This window comes from Epinephelus fuscoguttatus, linkage group LG22, assembly GCF_011397635.1.
Source record: "Epinephelus fuscoguttatus linkage group LG22, E.fuscoguttatus.final_Chr_v1".
Lineage (NCBI taxonomy): Eukaryota > Metazoa > Chordata > Actinopteri > Perciformes > Serranidae > Epinephelus > Epinephelus fuscoguttatus.
In genome coordinates this window covers 34,750,148-34,771,682 of record NC_064773.1, presented here as the reverse complement: position 1 = coordinate 34,771,682, position 21,535 = coordinate 34,750,148, and the positions used below count along the sequence as shown (strand labels likewise).

Below are 21,535 nucleotides of genomic sequence, written 5' to 3'. Positions count from 1 at the left end.
AGTGGAAGTTTTTGCCAAATTTGAAGAAATTCCCTCAAAAGGTGATATCACATTTACAAGAATGAGATGGATGCAAGGCCACACTGACCTTGACCTCAGACTTTTGACCACCAAAATTTAATCAGTTCATTGTTGAGTCCAATGGGACGTTTGAGCAAAATTTGAAGAAATTTCATCAAGGTGTTATCAAAGAGATAAGGTAGAGATATCAAATTCACAAGAATGGGACTGACAGACAAGTCGGTGCGGAGGTATAAAAAGCTACAAACAAAAACCCAGGACCATGGCAAAAGGTGCTTTCGGCATCACATTGGTCAGTATTTTCTGCATCATTTGGGATATTCCAGTGGGTTTATTTACAGACAAACGTTGCAGCAGCAGCCACACTATGACTGACAGACATTGTGGGTCCTATATTTATTATGTAATGTGGAAGGGCTCTAAACATCTATTCTGACATTTGTATTAATAAGTCAAATTTGTTCATCTTAACAGGTAAATTTATAACGTCTTTATGAGTCTAATGCCCGTTAAGACGACAGAAAAAAACAACAAGTACATTTCTAATGTCCTAAGACATTTAGAACATTTAAGCTTCCATGCCATTAGTTGGCATCAACATACTAGGGGTGTAAATCACCAGTTTCATCACGATGTAAAATTATTCTTTGGACAACGATAAGCTATTTTCCAATATTACAAAGTCTGCCATGATACGATTTTGTTTCGATACGATTCAGGGGTCTGTGATCTGTATTAGGCGATATTAAATGCCCATTTAACACAGTCTGTTACAGAAGACGCTGCTACTTGTTTCTTTTTTGCTTTTGGCCATAGAACACATAAACAACACATAAATAATTTGTACAGCAAAGTTAACTTAACATGGAACAAATAAACACAAATAAAACAGCAAATGGGATAATTTAACCTTCAAGGCTTTCTGTCAGAGACCTTGCATTGATGATATGCGTTCATCATCAAATCAATATATCGATCCAGATCAATGGGTCGTTACACCCCTACAACATACCTGCCCCTTTTTGACATAGGACTGCATTGGACTCTACTATGCCTATTTTGTAGTCATGTGGGCTCATGTTCATGGGTATGCTGTGGCTACGTACCTATCAGTGGTCTTCTACGCCACTTCAATTTTTATTTGGGAAAGTCCATTTTCTGCCGGGGGAAAAAATTATGTCATGAACCCCTGGTGACTAAAGAGAGAGTATGGCCTGTGGAAACTTTTTAAACCACTGTATCTGTAACATACCACAGCCTATGTGTGTTTTCATCCAGTATAAATTATATAAAAAAATGTTCCTAAACCCGAACGTGGTGTTTTACTCAGAAAATAAGAGCTTTCTATCCACATAATTCCTAGCCCCCCGATACCTTGTGTGAATTATATACGCAGCTTTTGGCGGTGAACCAGAACTTTTTCAGCATTTTCCTATGGTAACCAGGGCTGGATTGGCCAGAGGGCATATCGGGCAATGTCTGGTGGGCCGTTGGCATATTTTGGGCCGGCACAATCGTAATTTACTTAATGCAATGATGTAGATATATTTTTTAATGTACACGCCGGCCTTAAAAACACAGAAAATGGCAGATTGGTTATTTTTCTACACTGACATTGGGCTGATCAAATGAAATCTTTCAGCCCTTCCTCCTCAGCCTGCCCCCTCACCACTCATTTTCTGAGTTCTTCTGAGTTCAAGTAGCTGGCTGTTGGACTTGTGCATAGTGGTGGAGTGCGTAGCCTACTAACGTACAATGATGGATAAACCACCAAAGTGCAAGGGAGGTGCGGAGAAGCTACGGGAGAAAAGGTGCAAGAATCTCCAGGCAGATGCAGCCAAATGCGCGAAAATATCTGACATGTTTGCTGTAAGATCTGGTGCAGCGGGGCCATCCGCACAGAGTGCAGTACATCCCATCGCACCAAACATAAATGTGGACCTGCAAGAGAGTAGTTCAGGAGAAGAGGTTGCTGCTGGTGGAGATGATTCAGAGGAGGAGGAGGAGGGACAGAAAGATATGGCCCAGGGACAGATTGAGGAGAACAGAGTAGCCACTGCCGGCCCGGTAAGGAGTAATAACAGCAGAATGAATGAGAGACTCTTTCATGTAGTGAAGGAGATTGTTTGTGTGTGTCCGTGTAAGGGTGTCAGTCCACCTGTCCCGCTTTTCATGCATTTGAGTGTTTATCTCACTCTTTTAAGGTGCCATTTTGAGGAAGTCTTTATTTTACATAATGGTATGGTCTTGCTGATTTATGTATCTTATTTGTACTTGCACACATTTTATTAAAAATTGAAATAATAAATCTTGTAGAGTTTCTTTGGTAAGTGCCTTTACCAAAGTATAGGCATTGTGTACTCCGTGGCCATCTACTACCACCAGGATGTATATGAGAAGTGAATGAGCACATTGATTTTCTAGCCTTGGTATTCTTCTTCCAGGGCACATAGGGTACAACTGAGATTTATTTTAATTTTGGTAACAGCGTAGTGTGTGCGTATGGCATTTCACCAATCACAGTGGGCCACCATGGCCAAAAATGTCAGGGCCTGTTTTTTTTCCTAGTCCAGCCCTGATGGTAACGTTATTGAACAGTATGCTAACGGCATGCTAATCCCTTGACAGCATAATGTGATCATACCTCCTGTCATTTCTGACAGCCATCTCAAAGCATTAGTTCTCCTTTTTAACCAAGCGTGTTAGTGATTAGTTTGCCTTGCTCCATTAGCATATTGTTAACTCTAACAGAGCCCAAGCTAGCCTACAGTTAACATCTACTCCTAAGAGATGATTTATGATTTCTTATGACTCATAAACAGCCAGTAACACTTGAGGCAAACATTTTACATAATTCTGTATTAATTTTAGCTCCATGTTAAGTGAATATACAGTTATTGCTCTTCTTGTTAGCCTTAATGACACCGTTTACACATTTTTATCACTGCTGACTTATTAAATCGGAGTACTAGCAAGCAAAACATGATGCCGTTTTCAGCAGTAGACCTCAGTAATATCAGTAATATCAAGTAGTAGTAAAACAAATAACTTTAGGCATTCATTTTATATGATATGAAAGAATTAAGGCAAATCATTAACACACTCAGAATAGATGACTAAACACTATGCCCAATGTACTCTAATCTAATTTAAGTCTGCCATCTAGTGGGCACTTATGTGAATCCATTGTATACGAAATACTATTTCATCAGTTTTCCCTACAAAATTGGTGAAATGCTTGCACCCAATGTTTAACATCTTAAGATGTCAGAAATGTACTTGTTAACAGGGCATTTTCATTTCTTTCCAAATGTACGATAAGACGTTATATTTTTTTGCGTGGTAAGAAATTTGACTTATTAATAGAAACTTCAAAACAGACATTGAGGACCCTTCAACATTTCGTAATTACTGACACTGTCAGAATTCTTACTGCAGTTCTTGTGCACCAGAAAGTCTAATAGACAGGCGTGCCCCTACCCCCATACTTCTGCTGCCTTTGCTCGCACCAACAGGGGTATGCGTCTTTAACATATCAATGCAGGTACATGCACATATTCAATTCTCCACACAAACACAAAAAGAGACTCACCTTGGCATGTATAGAACCCTCTCAGCCACAACAAATCCCACCCTAAAAAAAAGATTACTGGCAGGAATGAAGGGAAACACCAGAAACAACATTCCCACCAACACCTCCCTGCTCTCCTGTCTCTGCAGAAAGAGAGAGAAAGAGAAAGACAGAGAGAGGGGTAGGTGAGAGATCTACACAGGGATATGAGCACATTCACATCTGTAGCAAACAATTACATTTTTCAATAAACTAAGACTGCTTTAAATAGCATGGCTGAAAAGCACATTCATTGTGAATGGTAATATGTGCTATTCAGACTCTGCCACCACACACACTTGCACACACTTCTACACACTGATATATGCACATTCAGCAGCCGTGACCAATCTGTCTTATATATGAACAATTATTTGTGCAACAGAGAAGCAATTAAAGCGATCAAATTATCTCATTACAGTTAATTCCTTTTTCTGTGGAGCCCATATCTGAGGCCATTCATATTTCATAAAGCACAGAGCCTCTGCCTTCTCTCCCTCCATGGATGTGTTTATTTGAACATCACTGGGTTCAATGGATTGGCTCATTATCAGTAATGAGAGCGAGAGAAGTGTGAAGTGCTGATTAGTGTCGTTCCAATCAGAGGCTTGTTCTGCTGTGGACAGCACTTGTCAACAGCTATTGAAACCATCCCGACTGGAAGGGACCTGATTTTTATGGTGTCTTGATTGAAAAGAAGTTATGTACATCATTCCTTACTGTACATCTGTACAGAAAGTCCACATTCTTAAGAAAAATGATTCAGCCAATTCGTCGAATAAATTGAACAACCAGCTAGATCCATCTCCCCCTGCTATCTGAAGCTGCTATCTCAGCTTCACACTAGCCCGTTTTCTTATAGCAGCAGTAAACACTCCAGGGACCACTATGGGGACATGCAAAATGAGGGTCCCTTGACTGACGGGGTTAACCAATCTAGCACTAGATGTAGGAGCCATTTCTATGTGATTGTATGTAAGTACCAAATTGAGCCAGCAGGGGTCCTCATTGTGTTGGGTGTAACTTCCTAGGAACTTTTTGACAGGTGTCAGGTGTTGCTAGACGGAGGAGCACACAGTTTTTCGAGCGCTCCACCCCGTCACGTTTTCTTGTTTGTTTGCTAAAATAAATATGGACTTTATCTGCACTAAATGGATTCTTGCACGTTATTGAAGATCCTGGAGACGGTGAGAAATAAAGAAAGCATCCAATGAAGACGCGTAACCAGACGCTGTCCATTTCATTAGGCACAAGTTATAGTCGTACGGTAGCAAGCGCGTTGATTAAGTTTTTAGCCTGTCTATGCAGCCCCTCAGTGGCTTTAAGTGTTAGGCTTAGCCGCTACATTCAAGTCAAAAAACTGCTAAAAGATGCCGGAAGAGCTTCATTACCAAGCGGCAAGAGATGTCACAGACAACGGAGCAGTTTCCAGCTGATGGGATCCTGGAAAGTGGACATCTGAGGCCGGGCATTGTACCTACCTGAGCCCACCTGTTTGCAGTCAGCTGTCGGTGAGAGGACACCGGGGGACCGGTCAGAGGGCATCGACACCTGCTAACGCTGTTAGCCACAGCACCTTTCTTTGTTTGGAGCCGAGCCACGCCAGCCTGAGGACATCGGGAGCCGATCTTCCCACAGCAGCGGTTCGGGAGTCATTCACCGGGATCATCATGGCGCCCAACGTGAGTAGTAGCACTACAAATTTATGAATGGCCATTCATGTTTGTGTGCACACTTGTTCACTACATACAATCGGGGTGTAAATCCAATGCATTGGTGGTCAAAGGGGGAGGACAATTAAAGTAACTTTGCGCGTGTGGGAAAATCATCATGGATGTGCGTGAAACGGTGGACGAGCCTGCCGAGGCTATTGCGCAATTGGCTGAGCTGAACATTAATACTGGTGGCGTTGGTACGCAAAAGGACAAAGAAAAATGTGTTGTAAAAATGACTGCTAAGGCTTTCGCTGAAAAGTGTGAAAGGTTGCAAGCTACTAGGAAAGCTAAGCTAAACAAAGCAGGTAATTTAAGAGAAAAAATGCATGTGCTTATGCAAAACAATGACAAAGTAAAGGTAAAATGTGCTCTTGATGATCTTGTCAATTTGTGTGATGAAGCTAAATGTGTTCATGGTTCTTTGGTGGGTATTTTACCTGAGGAAAAGGAAAAACACAAAAACAGAAGAAAGGACGCGCACATCCCCAAAAGCCCGTTTGGGTTGGGTGCTGGATCTAAAAAATCAACAATGAACAGAAAAATGATGAATCCGCACACCAAAATGAGCTCCCGTGCATTTTAATAGCGTGACGTTTCGAGCTCGAAACGTCACGGAAAGGAAAAACACAACATATGGTTCAAAGCAAAAATGATATGCAATCATGAATTCATTTCTGGTGTGAAGCAATGGGTATCAGGTGCTGAACAAGCATTGCATGATGATGATGATGCTGATGGTGATGATGATGATGATGCTAATGGTGATGATGATGATGATGATGATGATGGTGTGAAGCTACAGGACAGTGTTTCAAATGTGGCTAGCAAACACTCAAGCAGAAAAAGTTCACACAGTGGAAAATCAAGCACTACTTCATCTGCAAGAATTAAAGCAGAGGCTGAAAGAGCTGCTCATGTTACAGCTTTACAGAAGATGCATGCTTTTGAGGAGCAAGAACAACAGCTCAAAAGGAGAAAGGAACACCTTGAGCTGGAGGCTAAGCTAGCCGCATCCTCTGCTAAGTTAGCAGTGTTACAGGCCTTTGACACTCGCAGTGTTTCCAAAGCACCATCAAATGCAATGAATTCATATCTGGACAAACAAAAGGCAAGTGCTGCTAACAGGCTCAACCCAATGGCGAAGGAGTACAGGCCGGTAAAGCAAAGCAAATGGGAGCCAAAGGACTGGTCACTGCCAACAAATGACCCACCACCAACTGCTATGCTAACACAGGAGGCTAGTCAGCAATACACAGCTGGACTAAAGCAGTGTATGGATTCAAAAATGCAAAACATCTATTCCACAACGCAACTGGATGCATCCATACAACCTTTGGAACCCACAGTGTTTACTGCTCAGCCAATGGAGGAAAGGCAATTTGGAAATATCTGTGCCATAATGGAAAGGCAGAATGAAATAACGGCAGCGCTTGTACATCAGCAACGTTTAATGTTATTGCCAGCAAGAGATATTCCAACATTCGATGGGGATCCTCTCCAATACATTTCCTTCAAGAGAGCATTTGAGCAAGGAGTGGAGGAGAAGGTCAGCAGAGGCAACTGCTTGTATTACCTCAAACAGTTCACCAGAGGGCAGCCAAGGGAACTGGTTCGGAGCTGCCAGCATATGGCTCCAGAGCACGGCTATGCTCAGGCAAAACAGCTGCTTAAAGAACACTTTGGCAATGAGTACAAGATCGCCACTGCATACATTGAGAAGGTTTATGCTTGGCCTGCAATAAAGGCAGAAGATGTAAATGCTTTACAAGCTTTCTCTCTGTTTCTGCGTTCGTGTTGCAATGTCATGGAGAAGCTGCAGTACATGCGAGAATTGGACATTCCAAGTAATATGAGAGCTGTCATGTCTCAGCTGCCATTTAAGCTGAGAGAGCAATGGAAGACTGTTGCACATGACATACTGGAAGCATCGGAACAAAGAGCTCTATTCAAGGATCTGGTTGCCTTCATTGAAAAGCACGTCCGAATACTATCTGACCCTCTCTTTGGTGACATTCGTGATGTACCATCTGGACCATCTAGTTCTAAGGTCACCAACAGGATGAAGTCACAACCAACAGCTTTGCTACCACCATTACACCACTGCAATCAGTTGAGATCTCCAGAGACTCAGAGGTAAATTCACCAGCACATGGCTCTGCAGTGACGTTAACTTGTGTGTGTTGCTCCAGAAGTCACTCATTGGATGTATGTCAGCAGTTTGAAAAGAAGAAACACCGAGATAAAATAAGCTTTCTAAAGGAAAAGGAGCTTTGCTTTGGATGTTTATGTGCTGGGCACAGGAGTCGAGACTGCGACAACCGTTTGACCTGCAGGATTTGTGGTTAAAACCATCCCAGTGTGCTTCACACTGACAAAAAGGACAGAGTTAAAGCAAACACAAAGTACTCCAAGGAGCCTGTGGCATGTAACATCACAGCATCTCATAAAACTTGTGGTCATACAGGGGCCGGAGACAATTGCTGTCTTCTTTCCATCCTCCCAGTCCAAGTTAAGTCCATCAAAGGAGACCGTGTAATAAACACCTATGCCCTCTTGGATCCTGGCAGTATGGCTACCTTTTGTTCAGAGCAGCTCATGCAATGAGCAAAAGATGCCTGTAAGCATGGACAACATTGTGACTGAAGGAGACCTGGCAAAGTGGCCCTACCTGTCGAAGGTAAAAATTCCCAGCATAAAGGCTAGTGTGGATTTGTTGATTGGAAGCAACACTCCCAAGATGTTGGAGCCTTGGGAGGTCATAAATAGCAAAGAGGAAGGCCCATATGCTACAAGAACAGCATTGGGATGGGTCGTTAATGGCCCTTTGCAAGGAAACGGCAGCAGCTTGGAAACTGAGGTCTCTTCAGTAGTTGTCAACAGGATTTCTGTGAGCAGGTTGGAAGAAATGCTAAGTGAGCAGTACAACCATGACTTTAATGAGAGAGCTACAGAGGAAAGGGGAGTCTCGAGAGAGGACATGGAGTTCATGGAGATTGCTGAAAGGTCTGCAACACTCAAAGGTGGTCACTACAGTTTGAACTTTCCCTTTAAGAAGGATGACGTGTCTCTGCCCAACAACTTCTCTGTTGTCAGACAAAGGCTACTTGGTCTGAGAAGGAGGTTCCTTAACAATGAGCAGTTTTATGAGGAGTATAAACCATATCTCAACGGGATGATCAGTAAGGGCTATGCACCAGGGACAACGGCAACATTTAACAAAGGTAACGGCATACAGTTTGGCTCCATAACAACTCACAAGGTTCACTGACAAAACAACTGTCCTGTACTAAACACGTTTTTAAACAAATACAACATGCTAACGTTATTAGCGCCAGCCTATGGCATTTTACATTGTATTGATTAGCCTAGCGGGTGGGGATCTTTACCTCTTCTCATATGAAACCTGAATAAATCCTGAGGTATAAATCCCCAAAGGATAAATCACACACAAGACTTAAAATGCTATTTTAGTGGAGGCCTTACTGTCTTCACAATTTATCGTTTCTTATCTGTGAACTAAAAGTAAATACAAGGTCCGTTTCCACTGAGGAAAATGGTGTCAGTATACAGCGACAGACAGGAGGTCTGTGTCACTGTGACACGTAGTTACAATTCTGGGGAGGTGCACGTTAGGCTACGGTGTAGGTTACGGCGTAGGCTCCACGTCGATTTGGAGCCTATGCTGTAACCTACACCATAGCCTAATGTGCACCTAACATGTAACCCACGCATCGATTCGCGTCGATTCAACGCATAACTATAAATTACGTGTTAGTGTGCAGAACTATAAATTATGTGCTAGTGTGATGATCTGAGTGACTGGGAAATTCACATGGCACACTCACCCATTCAGAGGGAATGAAAAGGTTCATAGTAATGCTAATTAATTAATTATGTCATGTTAGTGAAAGTACTTCATTCCTTTTCAGTTAAACTCTGCCGGCTATGTGCAGCTTGACCATCATTGCGGCTGCATGTGAAGATGAAATGCCAATTTCATTTTATTCATTTTATTGTGACAAAATTACAAGCATTTGGAAATGGCAGGGGGTCAAAAATGACCCCTTGGGGGTATAGTAATAGACATTTTATCACAAATTTGCATCAGATCTTGAATCTGTTTAGACAGACAGCCACAGATCAATGAGGTGAAGCCGTGCTGCGTGTGGCAGGCAGAGCGTGTGCAGAGCGTTGTACAGTCCCATGTCAAAATAATAATTAAAAAAGAAAAGATCTGGGGTGTCGGTGGCTTAGTGGATAGAGCAGGCACCCCACGTACAAGGCTGTTGCCGCAGTGGTCCGGGTTCGGATCCAGCCTGTGGCCCTTTGCTGCATGTCATCCCCCCCCCCTTTCACGCTTACCTGTCCTGTACAATAAAGGCAAAATGCCCTAATAAAATATATCTTTGAAAAAAAAAAAGATCAATGTAAACATTTCCAATATTCATGAGCTGGTTTTATCTAACGCTGCTTCAGTCCATATTTATTGGCGTGTAGTCTTTGGTAATATGTGTAAATACACGCACACACACACACACACACACACACACACACACATATATATGTATGTATGTATATATATACATACATACAGTGGTGGAAAACACAGTTTTCGGACACCCTTAAAATTTTACACAATCTCAAATATTATCATGAAATATTTGTGGAAAAATCTTTTTTGTGTTTCAAAAGGTATGGCTGCATTAGACAGATACAAACAAATACAAATTATATTTTTTTGTTTATTGTTTACAAGAAAAACTAAATAAACCATCACATTATCAAATTAATATTTAGTAGTCCTGCCACTGGCACGTAGTAGAGCTCTAATCCTGGCTGACATGTTCCCCACGAGCCTTTCACACTGTTGAGGGGTAATCTTGTCCCATTCTTCTTGAATTACTGCTTTTAATTCTTCTAAATTCTTTGGTTTATGCTTTGAAAAAGACCTTTTGATAATCCACCACAAATTTTCAATGGGGCTCATGTCCGGGGATTGAGCTGGCCACTCTAAGACCTGGGTACTGTGCTCCTGCAGCCAAGTTCTACTGGCCTTGGATGTGTGGCAAGGGGTATTATCTTGTTGAAACATCCAGTTTTTACCTCGACGGAACAGTGCACGCGCAGAAGGGAGCATGTAGGTTTCGAGAATGGTGCAATACTTGGTAGAGTTCAATGTGCCATCACAGACAGTGAGATGACCAACACCAGCAGCACTCATGCATCCCCAAACCATGATACTGCCTCCACCATGCTTGACAGTAGGTACTGTACATGCTGGAGATAATGCTTCGCCTGGCCTTCTGCGCACTCACATTAGTAGGAGGAAGATAAAGCTGGAAACTGGACTCATCTGACCACAAAATCTTCTTCCAGTTCCTGGCTGTCCAGTTCTTGTGTGCCTGGGCCCAACGACGCCGGGCTAACCTCTGTCTCTCATTGATCAGGGGCTTCTTGATAGCCTTGTAGGACCTTAAGCCATGATCTGAAAGTCGGCCACGTACAGTGCGGGTGGAACACTGGACACCAGTTTGGTTTGACCACTGCTGCTGAAGCTCCTGTGATGTCATTCGGCGGTTTTGCCTGCACATGCCGATCAGGATGCGGTCATTTCTTGCTGAAGAAACCCTTGGACACCCAGATCTTGGTTTGTCTTCCAAGCTGTTGGTTCGTCTGTATTTCTGCAGAGTGTATCCAACTGCTGAAGGACTGCATCTGCACTTCCTGGCTATCTGGCGGCAGCTGTACCCTTCCTGGCTGAGAATCTTTATCTTCAGGCGTGTTTCCTGCGTTGTGTCTTTTAATAAAAAGAACGACCTTCATCACTGGTACCAAAATGACCCAATACTCAAAATTTCTTATGTATTTTATGGAACCAATCAATTTTAAGTTTTTAATGGCTTTTTTAGAATTTATTTAGTATTTTGGCTCTGACTGTACTAAAAGAAATTGCACTTGAAGACCTAAGAGTGATTCTTAATGCAATATTTCACAAATGCATGGGGTGTCTGAAAACTTTTTTCCACCACTGTAGTATATATTACTATATTTGCATTTGCTGAGATCATCCAGATCCTTATCATGTCCAATTTAGCAGTGTTAAGTTAGTTAACGAAAACTATGATGAAAAATGTTCATCAACAACCTTTTTTCCCATGCTGAAGACGAGATGTTGCCAAGCTAAATATAGGCCTTGATAATAAAACCTAAAATGAAATGTATGTTTTATTTTTGTTGACAAGACAGGACAAAAATGTCAGTGGTGGACGAGAGGACGAGAGAAAGGAGAGAACTGAATGATCAATTATTTTATGAAAAATTAGAAAAACGTGACCACAGATTTAAGAATGAAGAGTGGGAGGAAGTTTTATAAGAACAATCCATTCCTCCTCCATATGTGCCCATCACAGTCTTTTCGTTTAAATTTATCCATTGAATTTGGGATATGCGATATTGGACTTTTTGCCAATATCCAATATTGCAATATGTGACAACTTGTTTGATTAATGACCGATACCGATATCAATATATCCACTTTTCCCCCACCTAATTTTAGTAATCATTAAGTCTATTTTGTAGTGGAATTAACATCATATTATGTATGCATACCCTTGTTGTGATGGCACACCAGCAGAAGGAGACATGAAATAGAATGATTTTCATTGTATGTAATATTCATTCATTCGTTCAGAGAGCTGAACACTGATGATGTGCCGATATTACCGTGCATCCCTAGATTGCATATATTGGATTAAAGTCAGATGAGCAAAGATAAAGCCAGATATATCCTACATGTGGTAGCTGTACCAGGCATCAGCCATACATATGTTCTGGCTTTGTCCAAGACTGCTTGCTTTCTAGAAATCCATCTTTACCTCTCTGTCAATAGTGCTGGGATCTGTAACCAGCCCATGCCTGTTCATTGCACTTTTTGGCCTCTCCTTGAAAAGCACATAATGTTCAAATCTTTACAAGAGTGTGCTTGCTTTTTTACTCTAACAGCTAGATCCAACCTTCCACCTACTAATATCTACATGACTTGATGAGCTTTGTTCATCTTCAAAAGAAAAATATTAGAAGGATCACAAGCAAGAGAAATTTCAGCTGATCTGGGAACCATTTATTTCCTAATTCCCTGATCTCAGTGCTGCTGGCATCATTTCCTTTTCTTCCAATGGCCCTGTAACTTTTTAAACTGATGATAAACATTTTAGAGACTACCCCTCCCCTGCCCCTTTTTTGTTTAATTGTTAACTGTTATTACTATTAGTTAACTATATATTATTTTATATTATTTTTCAAGCTGTATGCGAGACATCGACTCACTGATCCACCACACCAGGATCTACAGCAATGAAATCGGAATATCGTTGGGTCTAGTTAAGTGTGGTCGGATGGTGTCAAAGAGAGGGAAAATGATCAGAAACTAGGAGGGTGAACTACAAGAAGGCAGTATTGCAGATGTTCAGGACAGCTACATATACCTTTGGATACCTCAAGGAAGTCAGCCACAGCCAAATACCTACATAGAATAAGGCAAAGACTGAACAGAAAGAGCAAGGTCCAAGCCATCAACATGTGTACCCTGCTAGTCATCACATACCCTGCTGGTGTAATAAGCTGGCCAAAGGAGGAGATAGAGGCCACTAATATCAAGACAAGGAAGTCTCTCACAATGCATGGAGGGTTTTATCCCAAGGGCAGCACCCTGAGACTGTACACTTAGCAGAAAGAGGGAGGTCGAGAACAGGTGAGCCTCAGAGCAACTGTTCAGGACGAAACAACCAAGATCCAGGAATACATCAGGAAGATGGCCCCCAAAGATGAGCTGCTAAGTGAATACGTCAGGCAACAGAAACCTGAGAATGCAGAGGAGGAGGATGAACCATCATGGAAGGACAAGCCCCTGCATGGCATGTACCACCGACAGATTGAAGAAGTGGCCGACATCAAGAAATCCTACCACTGGCTGGAAAAGGCTGGACTGAAAGACAGCACAGAAGCATTAATCATGGCAGCACAAGAACGGGCGCTTAGTACAAGATCAATAGAAGCAGGGGTCTACCACACCAGAAAGGACCCCAGGTGCAGGCCATGCAAAGATCCTCCAGAGACAGTTCAGCACATAATAGCAGGGTGTAAGATGCAGGCAGGAACAGTGTACATGGAACGCCATAACCAAGTGGCTGGCATAGTAGGGACTGCACTGAGTACGGGCTGGAAGTCCCAAGGTCACAATGGGAGACATCTCCAAAGGTGGTTGAGAATGGCCGAGCTAAGATCCTGTGGGACTTCTAGATCCAGACTGACAAACTAGTGATGGCTTACCAACTGGACATTGTGATTGGGGGGGGGGGGGGGGTTGTAAAGGCAACAGTGGTGCAACTGGTAATTGGAGCACTCACCCCACCCCAAACTGGGTGAGTGGCTCCAGCCGATCCCTGTTACAACATCTGAAGTCTCTGTCCAGAAGAGTGCAGTTCTAGGAACAGCTAAGATACTGTGCATAACCCTGAAACTTCCAGTTGCCAGTTTTTTATTTGTGACAGATTTGTGTGACCTATGTACGACTGTCATGTCTCTTGTAAGTCTTAAATTAATAAAAGACTGTAAGTACTACAAAAAAATTTGAATTAGGAAACTGTGAACAGCCATGCATGCATCTTCTCATGCCATATCTGCAGTATGAGATTGGAGTGCTGATGGGCTGTAAGCTCCAGTAATAATAATAATAATAATAAGCAATAATCAGCGCCAGGATGGTTCGCTTGCCTGCAAAACACCGGAGCAGCATCAGACGGTGCGAGTAGTGAGCTGTAATTTAGCAGTAAATGATCAGCCATGTGTGTCTGACTGTGGATGGTGGAGCTGCTGAATGGATTTGTGGAGTCTGTCAGTTGCAGTGGTGGCTGTTAGCAGCTAGTTCTGCTTGTTAGCTGGTAAATGACAGCAGAGTGAGCAGCTCTGGACTTCACATCTGTTGAATCTCCACTCAGAACTCCACTCAGGTCCGGACTGTCTAGAGAAGGTTTTGTGGTTTGATGCTGTTTGACAGGCAGGTAGGAGGCTCAGTTATCTGTGAGTGTAGCTGTGCTGTAAGTAAACTGTCTGAACTCAGATCAGTTTTTTTAATTCGGTCATGAATTTAAACATCCAGACTAACATGTTGCAGGTTAAGAAAGAACGCAGGCAGATTAGTTTATTATTTCCTCAAAGTTTTTGAGATGAGAAATTTCGAAAATAATGATCAGTAAGTGTGTGCTCGTAGGTCACCCCTTAAACCTGTCAAAAATTGCTGGACAAATGAATGTTTGTAGGTGTGCTGAAATTGTTTGTAGTCCAAAGCCCGGAGGCTACTGACAGAAATTCAACACGGTGAACTCTGCACAGCAGAGCAAAATCTGTGCGCAGTCATGTAGGTGGTAAGTGCTTCATATTGCCATGTTTAATAATTGCTTCCTCTCTGCTGTCTTCCCCTCATCAAAATGACTGGCGGCTGTAAGTTACTGCACACTGGTGTGAAAGCAGCTTAAGGTGCCAGAGTGCATAAAAAAATATTAAAAACAGCTTGTTTATCAAAAAAAGTGCTAGGGGAGGATCCCCAAGAACCCTGAGAGATGTCTAGGCTAAACTCCAATGTCCTAAAATCCTAGAAATGCCGCTGCGTACATGTACAGGGCTGCTGACTGGCCCACGACCTCCTGCCATTTTGTAAAAGTGGCCCCAGGGCAAAGCAAGTTGCATGACCAATTTTGTCCAATTTTAACCACTGAACAACTCTATCTATCAATCCTAGGTAGTAACCTACCTATATATAACACTGTCTATATTTTTTTTACTTCATTCAAATTCAATTTTTTCACTCCGTTGTCATTAACACTGTTGTCATTAACACACAGGTCCTAAACACACACACATGCATAAACAGGACCTACACATGCACAAAGTGGAGAGATGTCAGAGTGAGTGGCTGCCATGGACAGGCGCCCCGAGCGGTTGGCACCTCAGCAGTGCCCAGGAGGTGAACTGGCACCTCTCCAGCCACCAGTCCACGCTCCATATTTGGTCCGGACGGGGACTTGAACAGGCGACCCTCCGGTTCCCAAGCCAAGTCCCTATGGACTGAGCTACCGCCGCCCAGTCTCATATTTTCAAAACTGGTGGAGGAAGTATTCAAATCATTAACTTAAGTAAAAGTGTATTTTCAACGGAATAGACTTAAATTATTAAAAGTAAAAGTACTAATAATGCAGAATATTTCCTGGTAGTATTATATTATTATATCATTGATGTTTTCATGTGTAAGTAGTACTTTAATGTGGTTTGTGCATAAAGAGAAGTGCCATGTGAAGTCTAACAACTCTTTACCTTTTTGTGGGTGACATGTTTTATTCATTTCAAATTCAGCTGAACAACGACAGGAAAAATATGTAACGTTACCACATAAACATCTGCATGTGTGGTATTTTGTCCAGTTTATGATATCTGTTACATTCGTGACTAAACTGAAACTGTAGCTAAAACATGCATCAAAGACTGCGGGCATGGGGGAAACGACTAGCCTGGCTTTGTCCACAGATATGGATTCTGAAGGCATTTTTTGAAGTTGCATTTCATACATCCGTCCCTGTGGATAAGTTTGGATAAGTATTTTCAGTTGCAAAATTTTGTGGGTTTGGACCTCAGGCAGTGCAGAACGGAGATTCCTATTTGTTCTTCAGATAAGTTAAACTCAAGGAACAATTTTAAAAAAAATTCTGGGCAAATTAAGTGGTAATACTTTTACATTAAAAAAAAAACAAGAGCTGTCCCTCTCTGTCTCCATGGAAGCTCTGCTAAATGAAAAGAAAACTATTTTGACATCTCAAAGTGGAAGGGCCCACAAGCATGACAGTCACAACTTCTTTGGTGCAGAGAGAAGGTTACCAGATACGAAAACAGATCTCCAAAATAAACAGCCTGAGGAGAAGCAGCAGCAACACCTGGTAGCATTCAGTGTGACTGAATTATATTTTCTGCCAAGAAAAAAATTCTGCAGCACAGTACAAAAAGACTTCTTACACCAAATCTAATCTGAAATGGAGGATAGAGATCAACACAGAGGAACTGTGGGAAAAATAAATGCTAAGTGCTAAAGTGCTAAGGGAGGAGAGGAGATATTACAAAAAGCTGGTGCTGATTAAGAGACACAAAACCTCTTTCCACAGACAACACGCCTTTGGAAAACACACTGTATAAATACAGAAATACACACTTTTCACACAGCAAGCTCTGTTTCCACGGTAACAGGAGGTGTATGAGCCTGGCTTTAAAATGTGAAGCAATAAGGAGGGAAGATGTGTATAAAATCTGTGTGTTTTTGCCTCATGCACCTAAACCTTGGTGACTAGATGAGAACATGTTGCATATTTGTATTTGCCATTGTGTTTTAAGTGTGTCTACAGTCTAGCACAATATTTTGCCCTTTAGTAACCAGTACATTTATTTTAGGTGCCATAAAAAATTCAAAAGAGAGGACGATGTCTTTACATCAACTTGGTGCTCAAACATAGGGATTTGTGATGTGGACAGAAATTCATATTTTGGTGTTTTCTATGAAACAGGCTACATGCTCAGCTGCAAGTCAAAGCCACATTTGCAATGTCACAAGCACTTTTAAGTGCAAAGGCAGGGATTTTTTTTGTCTAAAAAAAATATACAGCTGCATAACACGTAAATGAAAAATGATGTAAAATAAATAGCAGGACTGCACATTAAGGTTTTTGCAGACAGCACTGAAACTACAGAGGTTTAAAGGTTTGCAGCACAGGCCACAAAACTATAACTTGACTATAAAACAATCAAGTAGGCCTAAATCCATTGCAGTTTGAGGGTGATTTTAAATATCAATCAATAAATCAATCAATCAATCAATCAATCAATCAATTTTATTTATAAAGCCCAATATCACAAATCACAATTTGCCTCACAGGGCTTTACAGCATACAACATCCCTCTGTCCTTATGACCCTTGCAGCGGATAAGGAAAAACTCCCCAAAAAAACCCTTTAACGGGGAAAAAAAACAGTAGAAACCTCAGGAAGAGCAACTGAGGAGGGATCTCTCTTCCAGGACGGACAGACGTGCAATAGATGTCATACAGAACAGATCAGCATAATAAATTAACAGTAATCCGTATGACACACATATGAGAGATGCAGGACAGACGGTAATGACAGTAGCTTACAACAACATTAATGAAAGTAATAATATTATCATTATAGTTCTGGCTACTGTGGTACAATATGTTGAAAGTATACAGTACAGGCCAAAAGTTTGGACACACCTTCTCATTCAATGCGTTTTCTTTATTTTCATGACTATCTACATTGTAGATTCTCACTGAAGGCATCAAAACTATGAATGAACACATGTGGAGTTATGTACTTAACAAAAAAAGGTGAAATAACTGAAAACATGTTTTATATTCTAGTTTCTTCAAAATAGCCACCCTTTGCTCTGATTACTGCTTTGCACACTCTTGGAATTCTCTCGATGAGCTTCAAGAGGTAGTCACCTGAAATGGTTTCCACTTCACAGGTGTGCTTTATCAGGGTTAATTAGTGGAATTTCTTGCTTTATCAATGGGGTTGGGACCATCAGTTGTGTTGTGCAGAAGTCAGGTTAATACACAGCCGACAGCCCTATTGGACAACTGTTAAAATTCATATTATGGCAAGAACCAATCAGCTAACTAAAGAAAAACGAGTGGCCATCATTACTTTAAGAAATGAAGGTCAGTCAGTCCAGAAAATTGCGAAAACTTTAAATGTGTCCCCAAGTGGAATCGCAAAAACCATCAAGCGCTACAACGAAACTGGCACACATGAGGACCGACCCAGGAAAGGAAGACCAAGAGTCACCTCTGCTTCTGAGGATAAGTTCATCCGAGTCACCAGCCTCAGAAATCGCAAGTTAACAGCAGCTCAGATCAGAGACCAGATGAATGCCCACACAGAGTTCTAGCAGCAGACCCATCTCTAGAACAACTGTTAAGAGGAGACTGCGCGAATCAGGCCTTCATGGTCAAATAGCTGCTAGGAAACCACTGCTAAGGAGAGGCAACAAGCAGAAGAGATTTGTTTGGGCCAAGAAACACAAGGAATGGACATTAGACAAGTGGAAATCTGTGCTTTGGTCTGATGAGTCCAAATTTGAGATCTTTGGTTCCAACCGCCGTGTCTTTGTGAGACGCAGAAAAGGTGAACGGATGGATTCCACATGCCTGGTTCCCACTGTGAAGCATGGAGGAGGAGGTGTGATGGTGTGGGGGTGTTTTGCTGGTGACACTGTTGGGGATTTATTCAAAATTGAAGGCACACTGAACCAGCATGGCTACCACAGCATCCTGCAGCGACATGCCATCCCATCCGGTTTGCGTTTAGTTGGACCATCATTTATTTTTCAACAGGACAATGACCCCAAACACACCTCCAGACTGTGTAAGGGCTATTTGACCAAGAAGGAGAGTGATGGAGTGCTGCGGCAGATGACCTGGCCTCCACAGTCACCGGACCTGAACCCAATCGAGATGGTTTGGGGTGAGCTGGACCGCAGAGTGAAGGCAAAGGGGCCAACAAGTGCTAAACACCTCTGGGAACTCCTTCAAGACTGTTGGAAAACCATTTCAGGTGACTACCTCTTGAAGCTCATCGAGAGAATGCCAAAAGTGTGCAAAGCAGTAATCAGAGCAAAGGGTGGCTATTTTGAAGAAACTAGAATATAAAACATGTTTTCAGTTATTTCACCTTTTTTTGTTAAGTACATAACTCCACATGTGTTCATTCATAGTTCTGATGCCTTCAGTCAGAATCTACAATGTAAATAGTCATGAAAATAAAGAAAACGCATTGAATGAGAAGGTGTGTCCAAACTTTTGGCCTGTACTCTATATTAGTATCTGGTACTATACATGTGTGATAATAATCATATGTGTATAATAACAGTAGAAGTATGACTAATGATGACAGCAGCAGCAGGAGGCATCTGGCAGGACCACGGCAGCAGCACAACAACACACATCACACGTCGCACCACTGCAATATGAGTTAATATCTTTGTTTATTTAGGTTAATAATCTTATTAATGCACAGAGGATCAACAGAAGGCCAAGGGAGGAAAGCAGTGAGAGACACTTTGTCGTTGTTATATACGTCTTGTCCATGTGTTGTTGGAGCATTTTTTTAAACATATCCTTCTTCTGCATCTGTCGTAGCATAAACGAGACATAAAATAATTGTTCATGATATAGTTAACTTTTGAGTGTACAGACTGATTATGAGCCAACAAGTTAAATTTACAAACGTTCAGGCTCAACCTTGAGTGAGGTATCTCGTTTTGCAGTCTTGTGCTGTTAGGCACACTCTGACCTGATCTTTCTCTCTGACCCGGGTCAAGGACCAATGCAGTGCTTTACTCTTTTCACACTAAAAAGTAGTAACTGAGCTCATGCAGGGACCCCTACCCCTGTCTCGAACTCATTTCACACTTTAAGACTGTGAAACTTTAAACTAAAACTTTAACTTAACCCGAGGGGACCTCTGTCCCTATTTCTTAGTCTTCTAAACCCCATTTCCCAGAAAGCAGTGCACACATATATTTTAACAATTAAATATGCAAGTCCTTAATTAACTTTCTCTCTGGGGGATTTCTGACATCAGTCACTGCATCTCCCCAAAGTCTGGCAAGGTCACATAAAGAATTAAAGATCAAAAGATCTCCTACCTTTTTATGCAGACACAGCATGTCAACACCACCACCAGTGAAAACAATACTCTTGACCATGTTTACATGGACACTCTAGCAGCTACAAAGCCTTCCCCCACCCCCACTTTGGACAATCAGACCATATTTTCCTGCTTCTCCTGCCAACTGACTTCCAAATGAAAAAGGTCAAAAACTAGAATTAGCGCCCCCCAGTTGTATACCTCCACACACCAGAATGGTTTCTCTCACATTTTACATTTCTCTTACAGTCTGTAAAAACATGGATGCTTCACACACAGGAGATCTGTACAGTCAGCACAGTTTCAAGGTGGACACCCAAGATTAGTGTCTCCAGTTAAGTATCTGACCAAATATTTCCCTTTCTGTTCCTAAGACATGACACTGAATAATGGCCAGAAAAGTGTTTTATGCAGAACATTATGATGTCACAGTGAAGCTGACCTTTGACCTTTTGGATATAAAATGCCACCACTTCATTATTTTATCCTATCAGACATTTGTGTGAAGTTTGTCATAATTAGCATATGGATTCTTGACTTATGACCAATATGAAAAAAAAAAATAATAAATATGTTTTGTGAGGTCTCTTTGACCTTTAACCTTTGACCACAAAATTCCAATCAGTTTATTCATCTGTCCAAGTGGAGATATTGTATTCATGAGAATGAGATAGACAAAGTCACAGTGACCTGGACCTTTGACCTATGACCACTAAATTCTAATCAATCTACTCAAAGTAGATGTTTTTGCCAAATATGAAGACATTCCTGAAAGGTGTTCTTTAGATATCTAATTCCTGAGAATGAGATGGACCCAAGGTCACGGTTACCTTGACCTTTGACCCCCAAACCTAATCAGTTTCTCCATGAGTGCAAGTAAACATTTTTGCCAAATCTGAAGAAATTCCCTCAAGGCATTCTTGAGATATCACGTTCACAAGAATGGGATGGACGTAACAACAACCAAACAGACAACCCAAAACATAACGTGTCTGGTCACTATTGCTGCCGTGTAGACATAACAAAAATCATTAAACATTTCCTTCATGTTTTATATTATAATACTGAGCCTTTTTGTGCACCTAATGGAGTTGACAAATTCAAATCTTCAGCTGCAAAGATGCTATTTAAGAAAAAATGTAATCCCTGGGCCGTTAGCCCATTACAAGGTTTCACAGTTAAGACATTGATCTTTTATAATACATTTTTCCAGCATAATTAAAGAGTAAAAAACAAAACCCCTCAAAATAAGGTTTTGGCCCAAATATCAACAATGAGTGCCATACAGTCAGTACAGTTTCAAGGTGGACAGCCAAGATAAGTGTCACCAATTCAGTATCTGACCAAATGTCTCTCCTTCTGTTCCTGAGAAATGGCATTAAATACTGGCCAGAAGTACTTTTGCATAACATTATGATGTCACA

The 21,535-nt window shown here is 41.6% G+C and overlaps 1 protein-coding gene across 1 annotated transcript in view; it reads right to left on the bottom strand.

The window, feature by feature from the left end:
* tmtc1 (transmembrane O-mannosyltransferase targeting cadherins 1) overlaps positions 1 to 21,535 on the bottom strand; it is a 301,187-nt gene that overhangs the window by 77,823 nt on the left and 201,829 nt on the right. Inside the window, exon 8 of the mRNA XM_049567069.1 lies at positions 3,614 to 3,735. Coding sequence (XP_049423026.1) covers positions 3,614 to 3,735 — 122 coding nt within the window. The remainder of the gene's footprint in view (positions 1 to 3,613; positions 3,736 to 21,535) is intronic.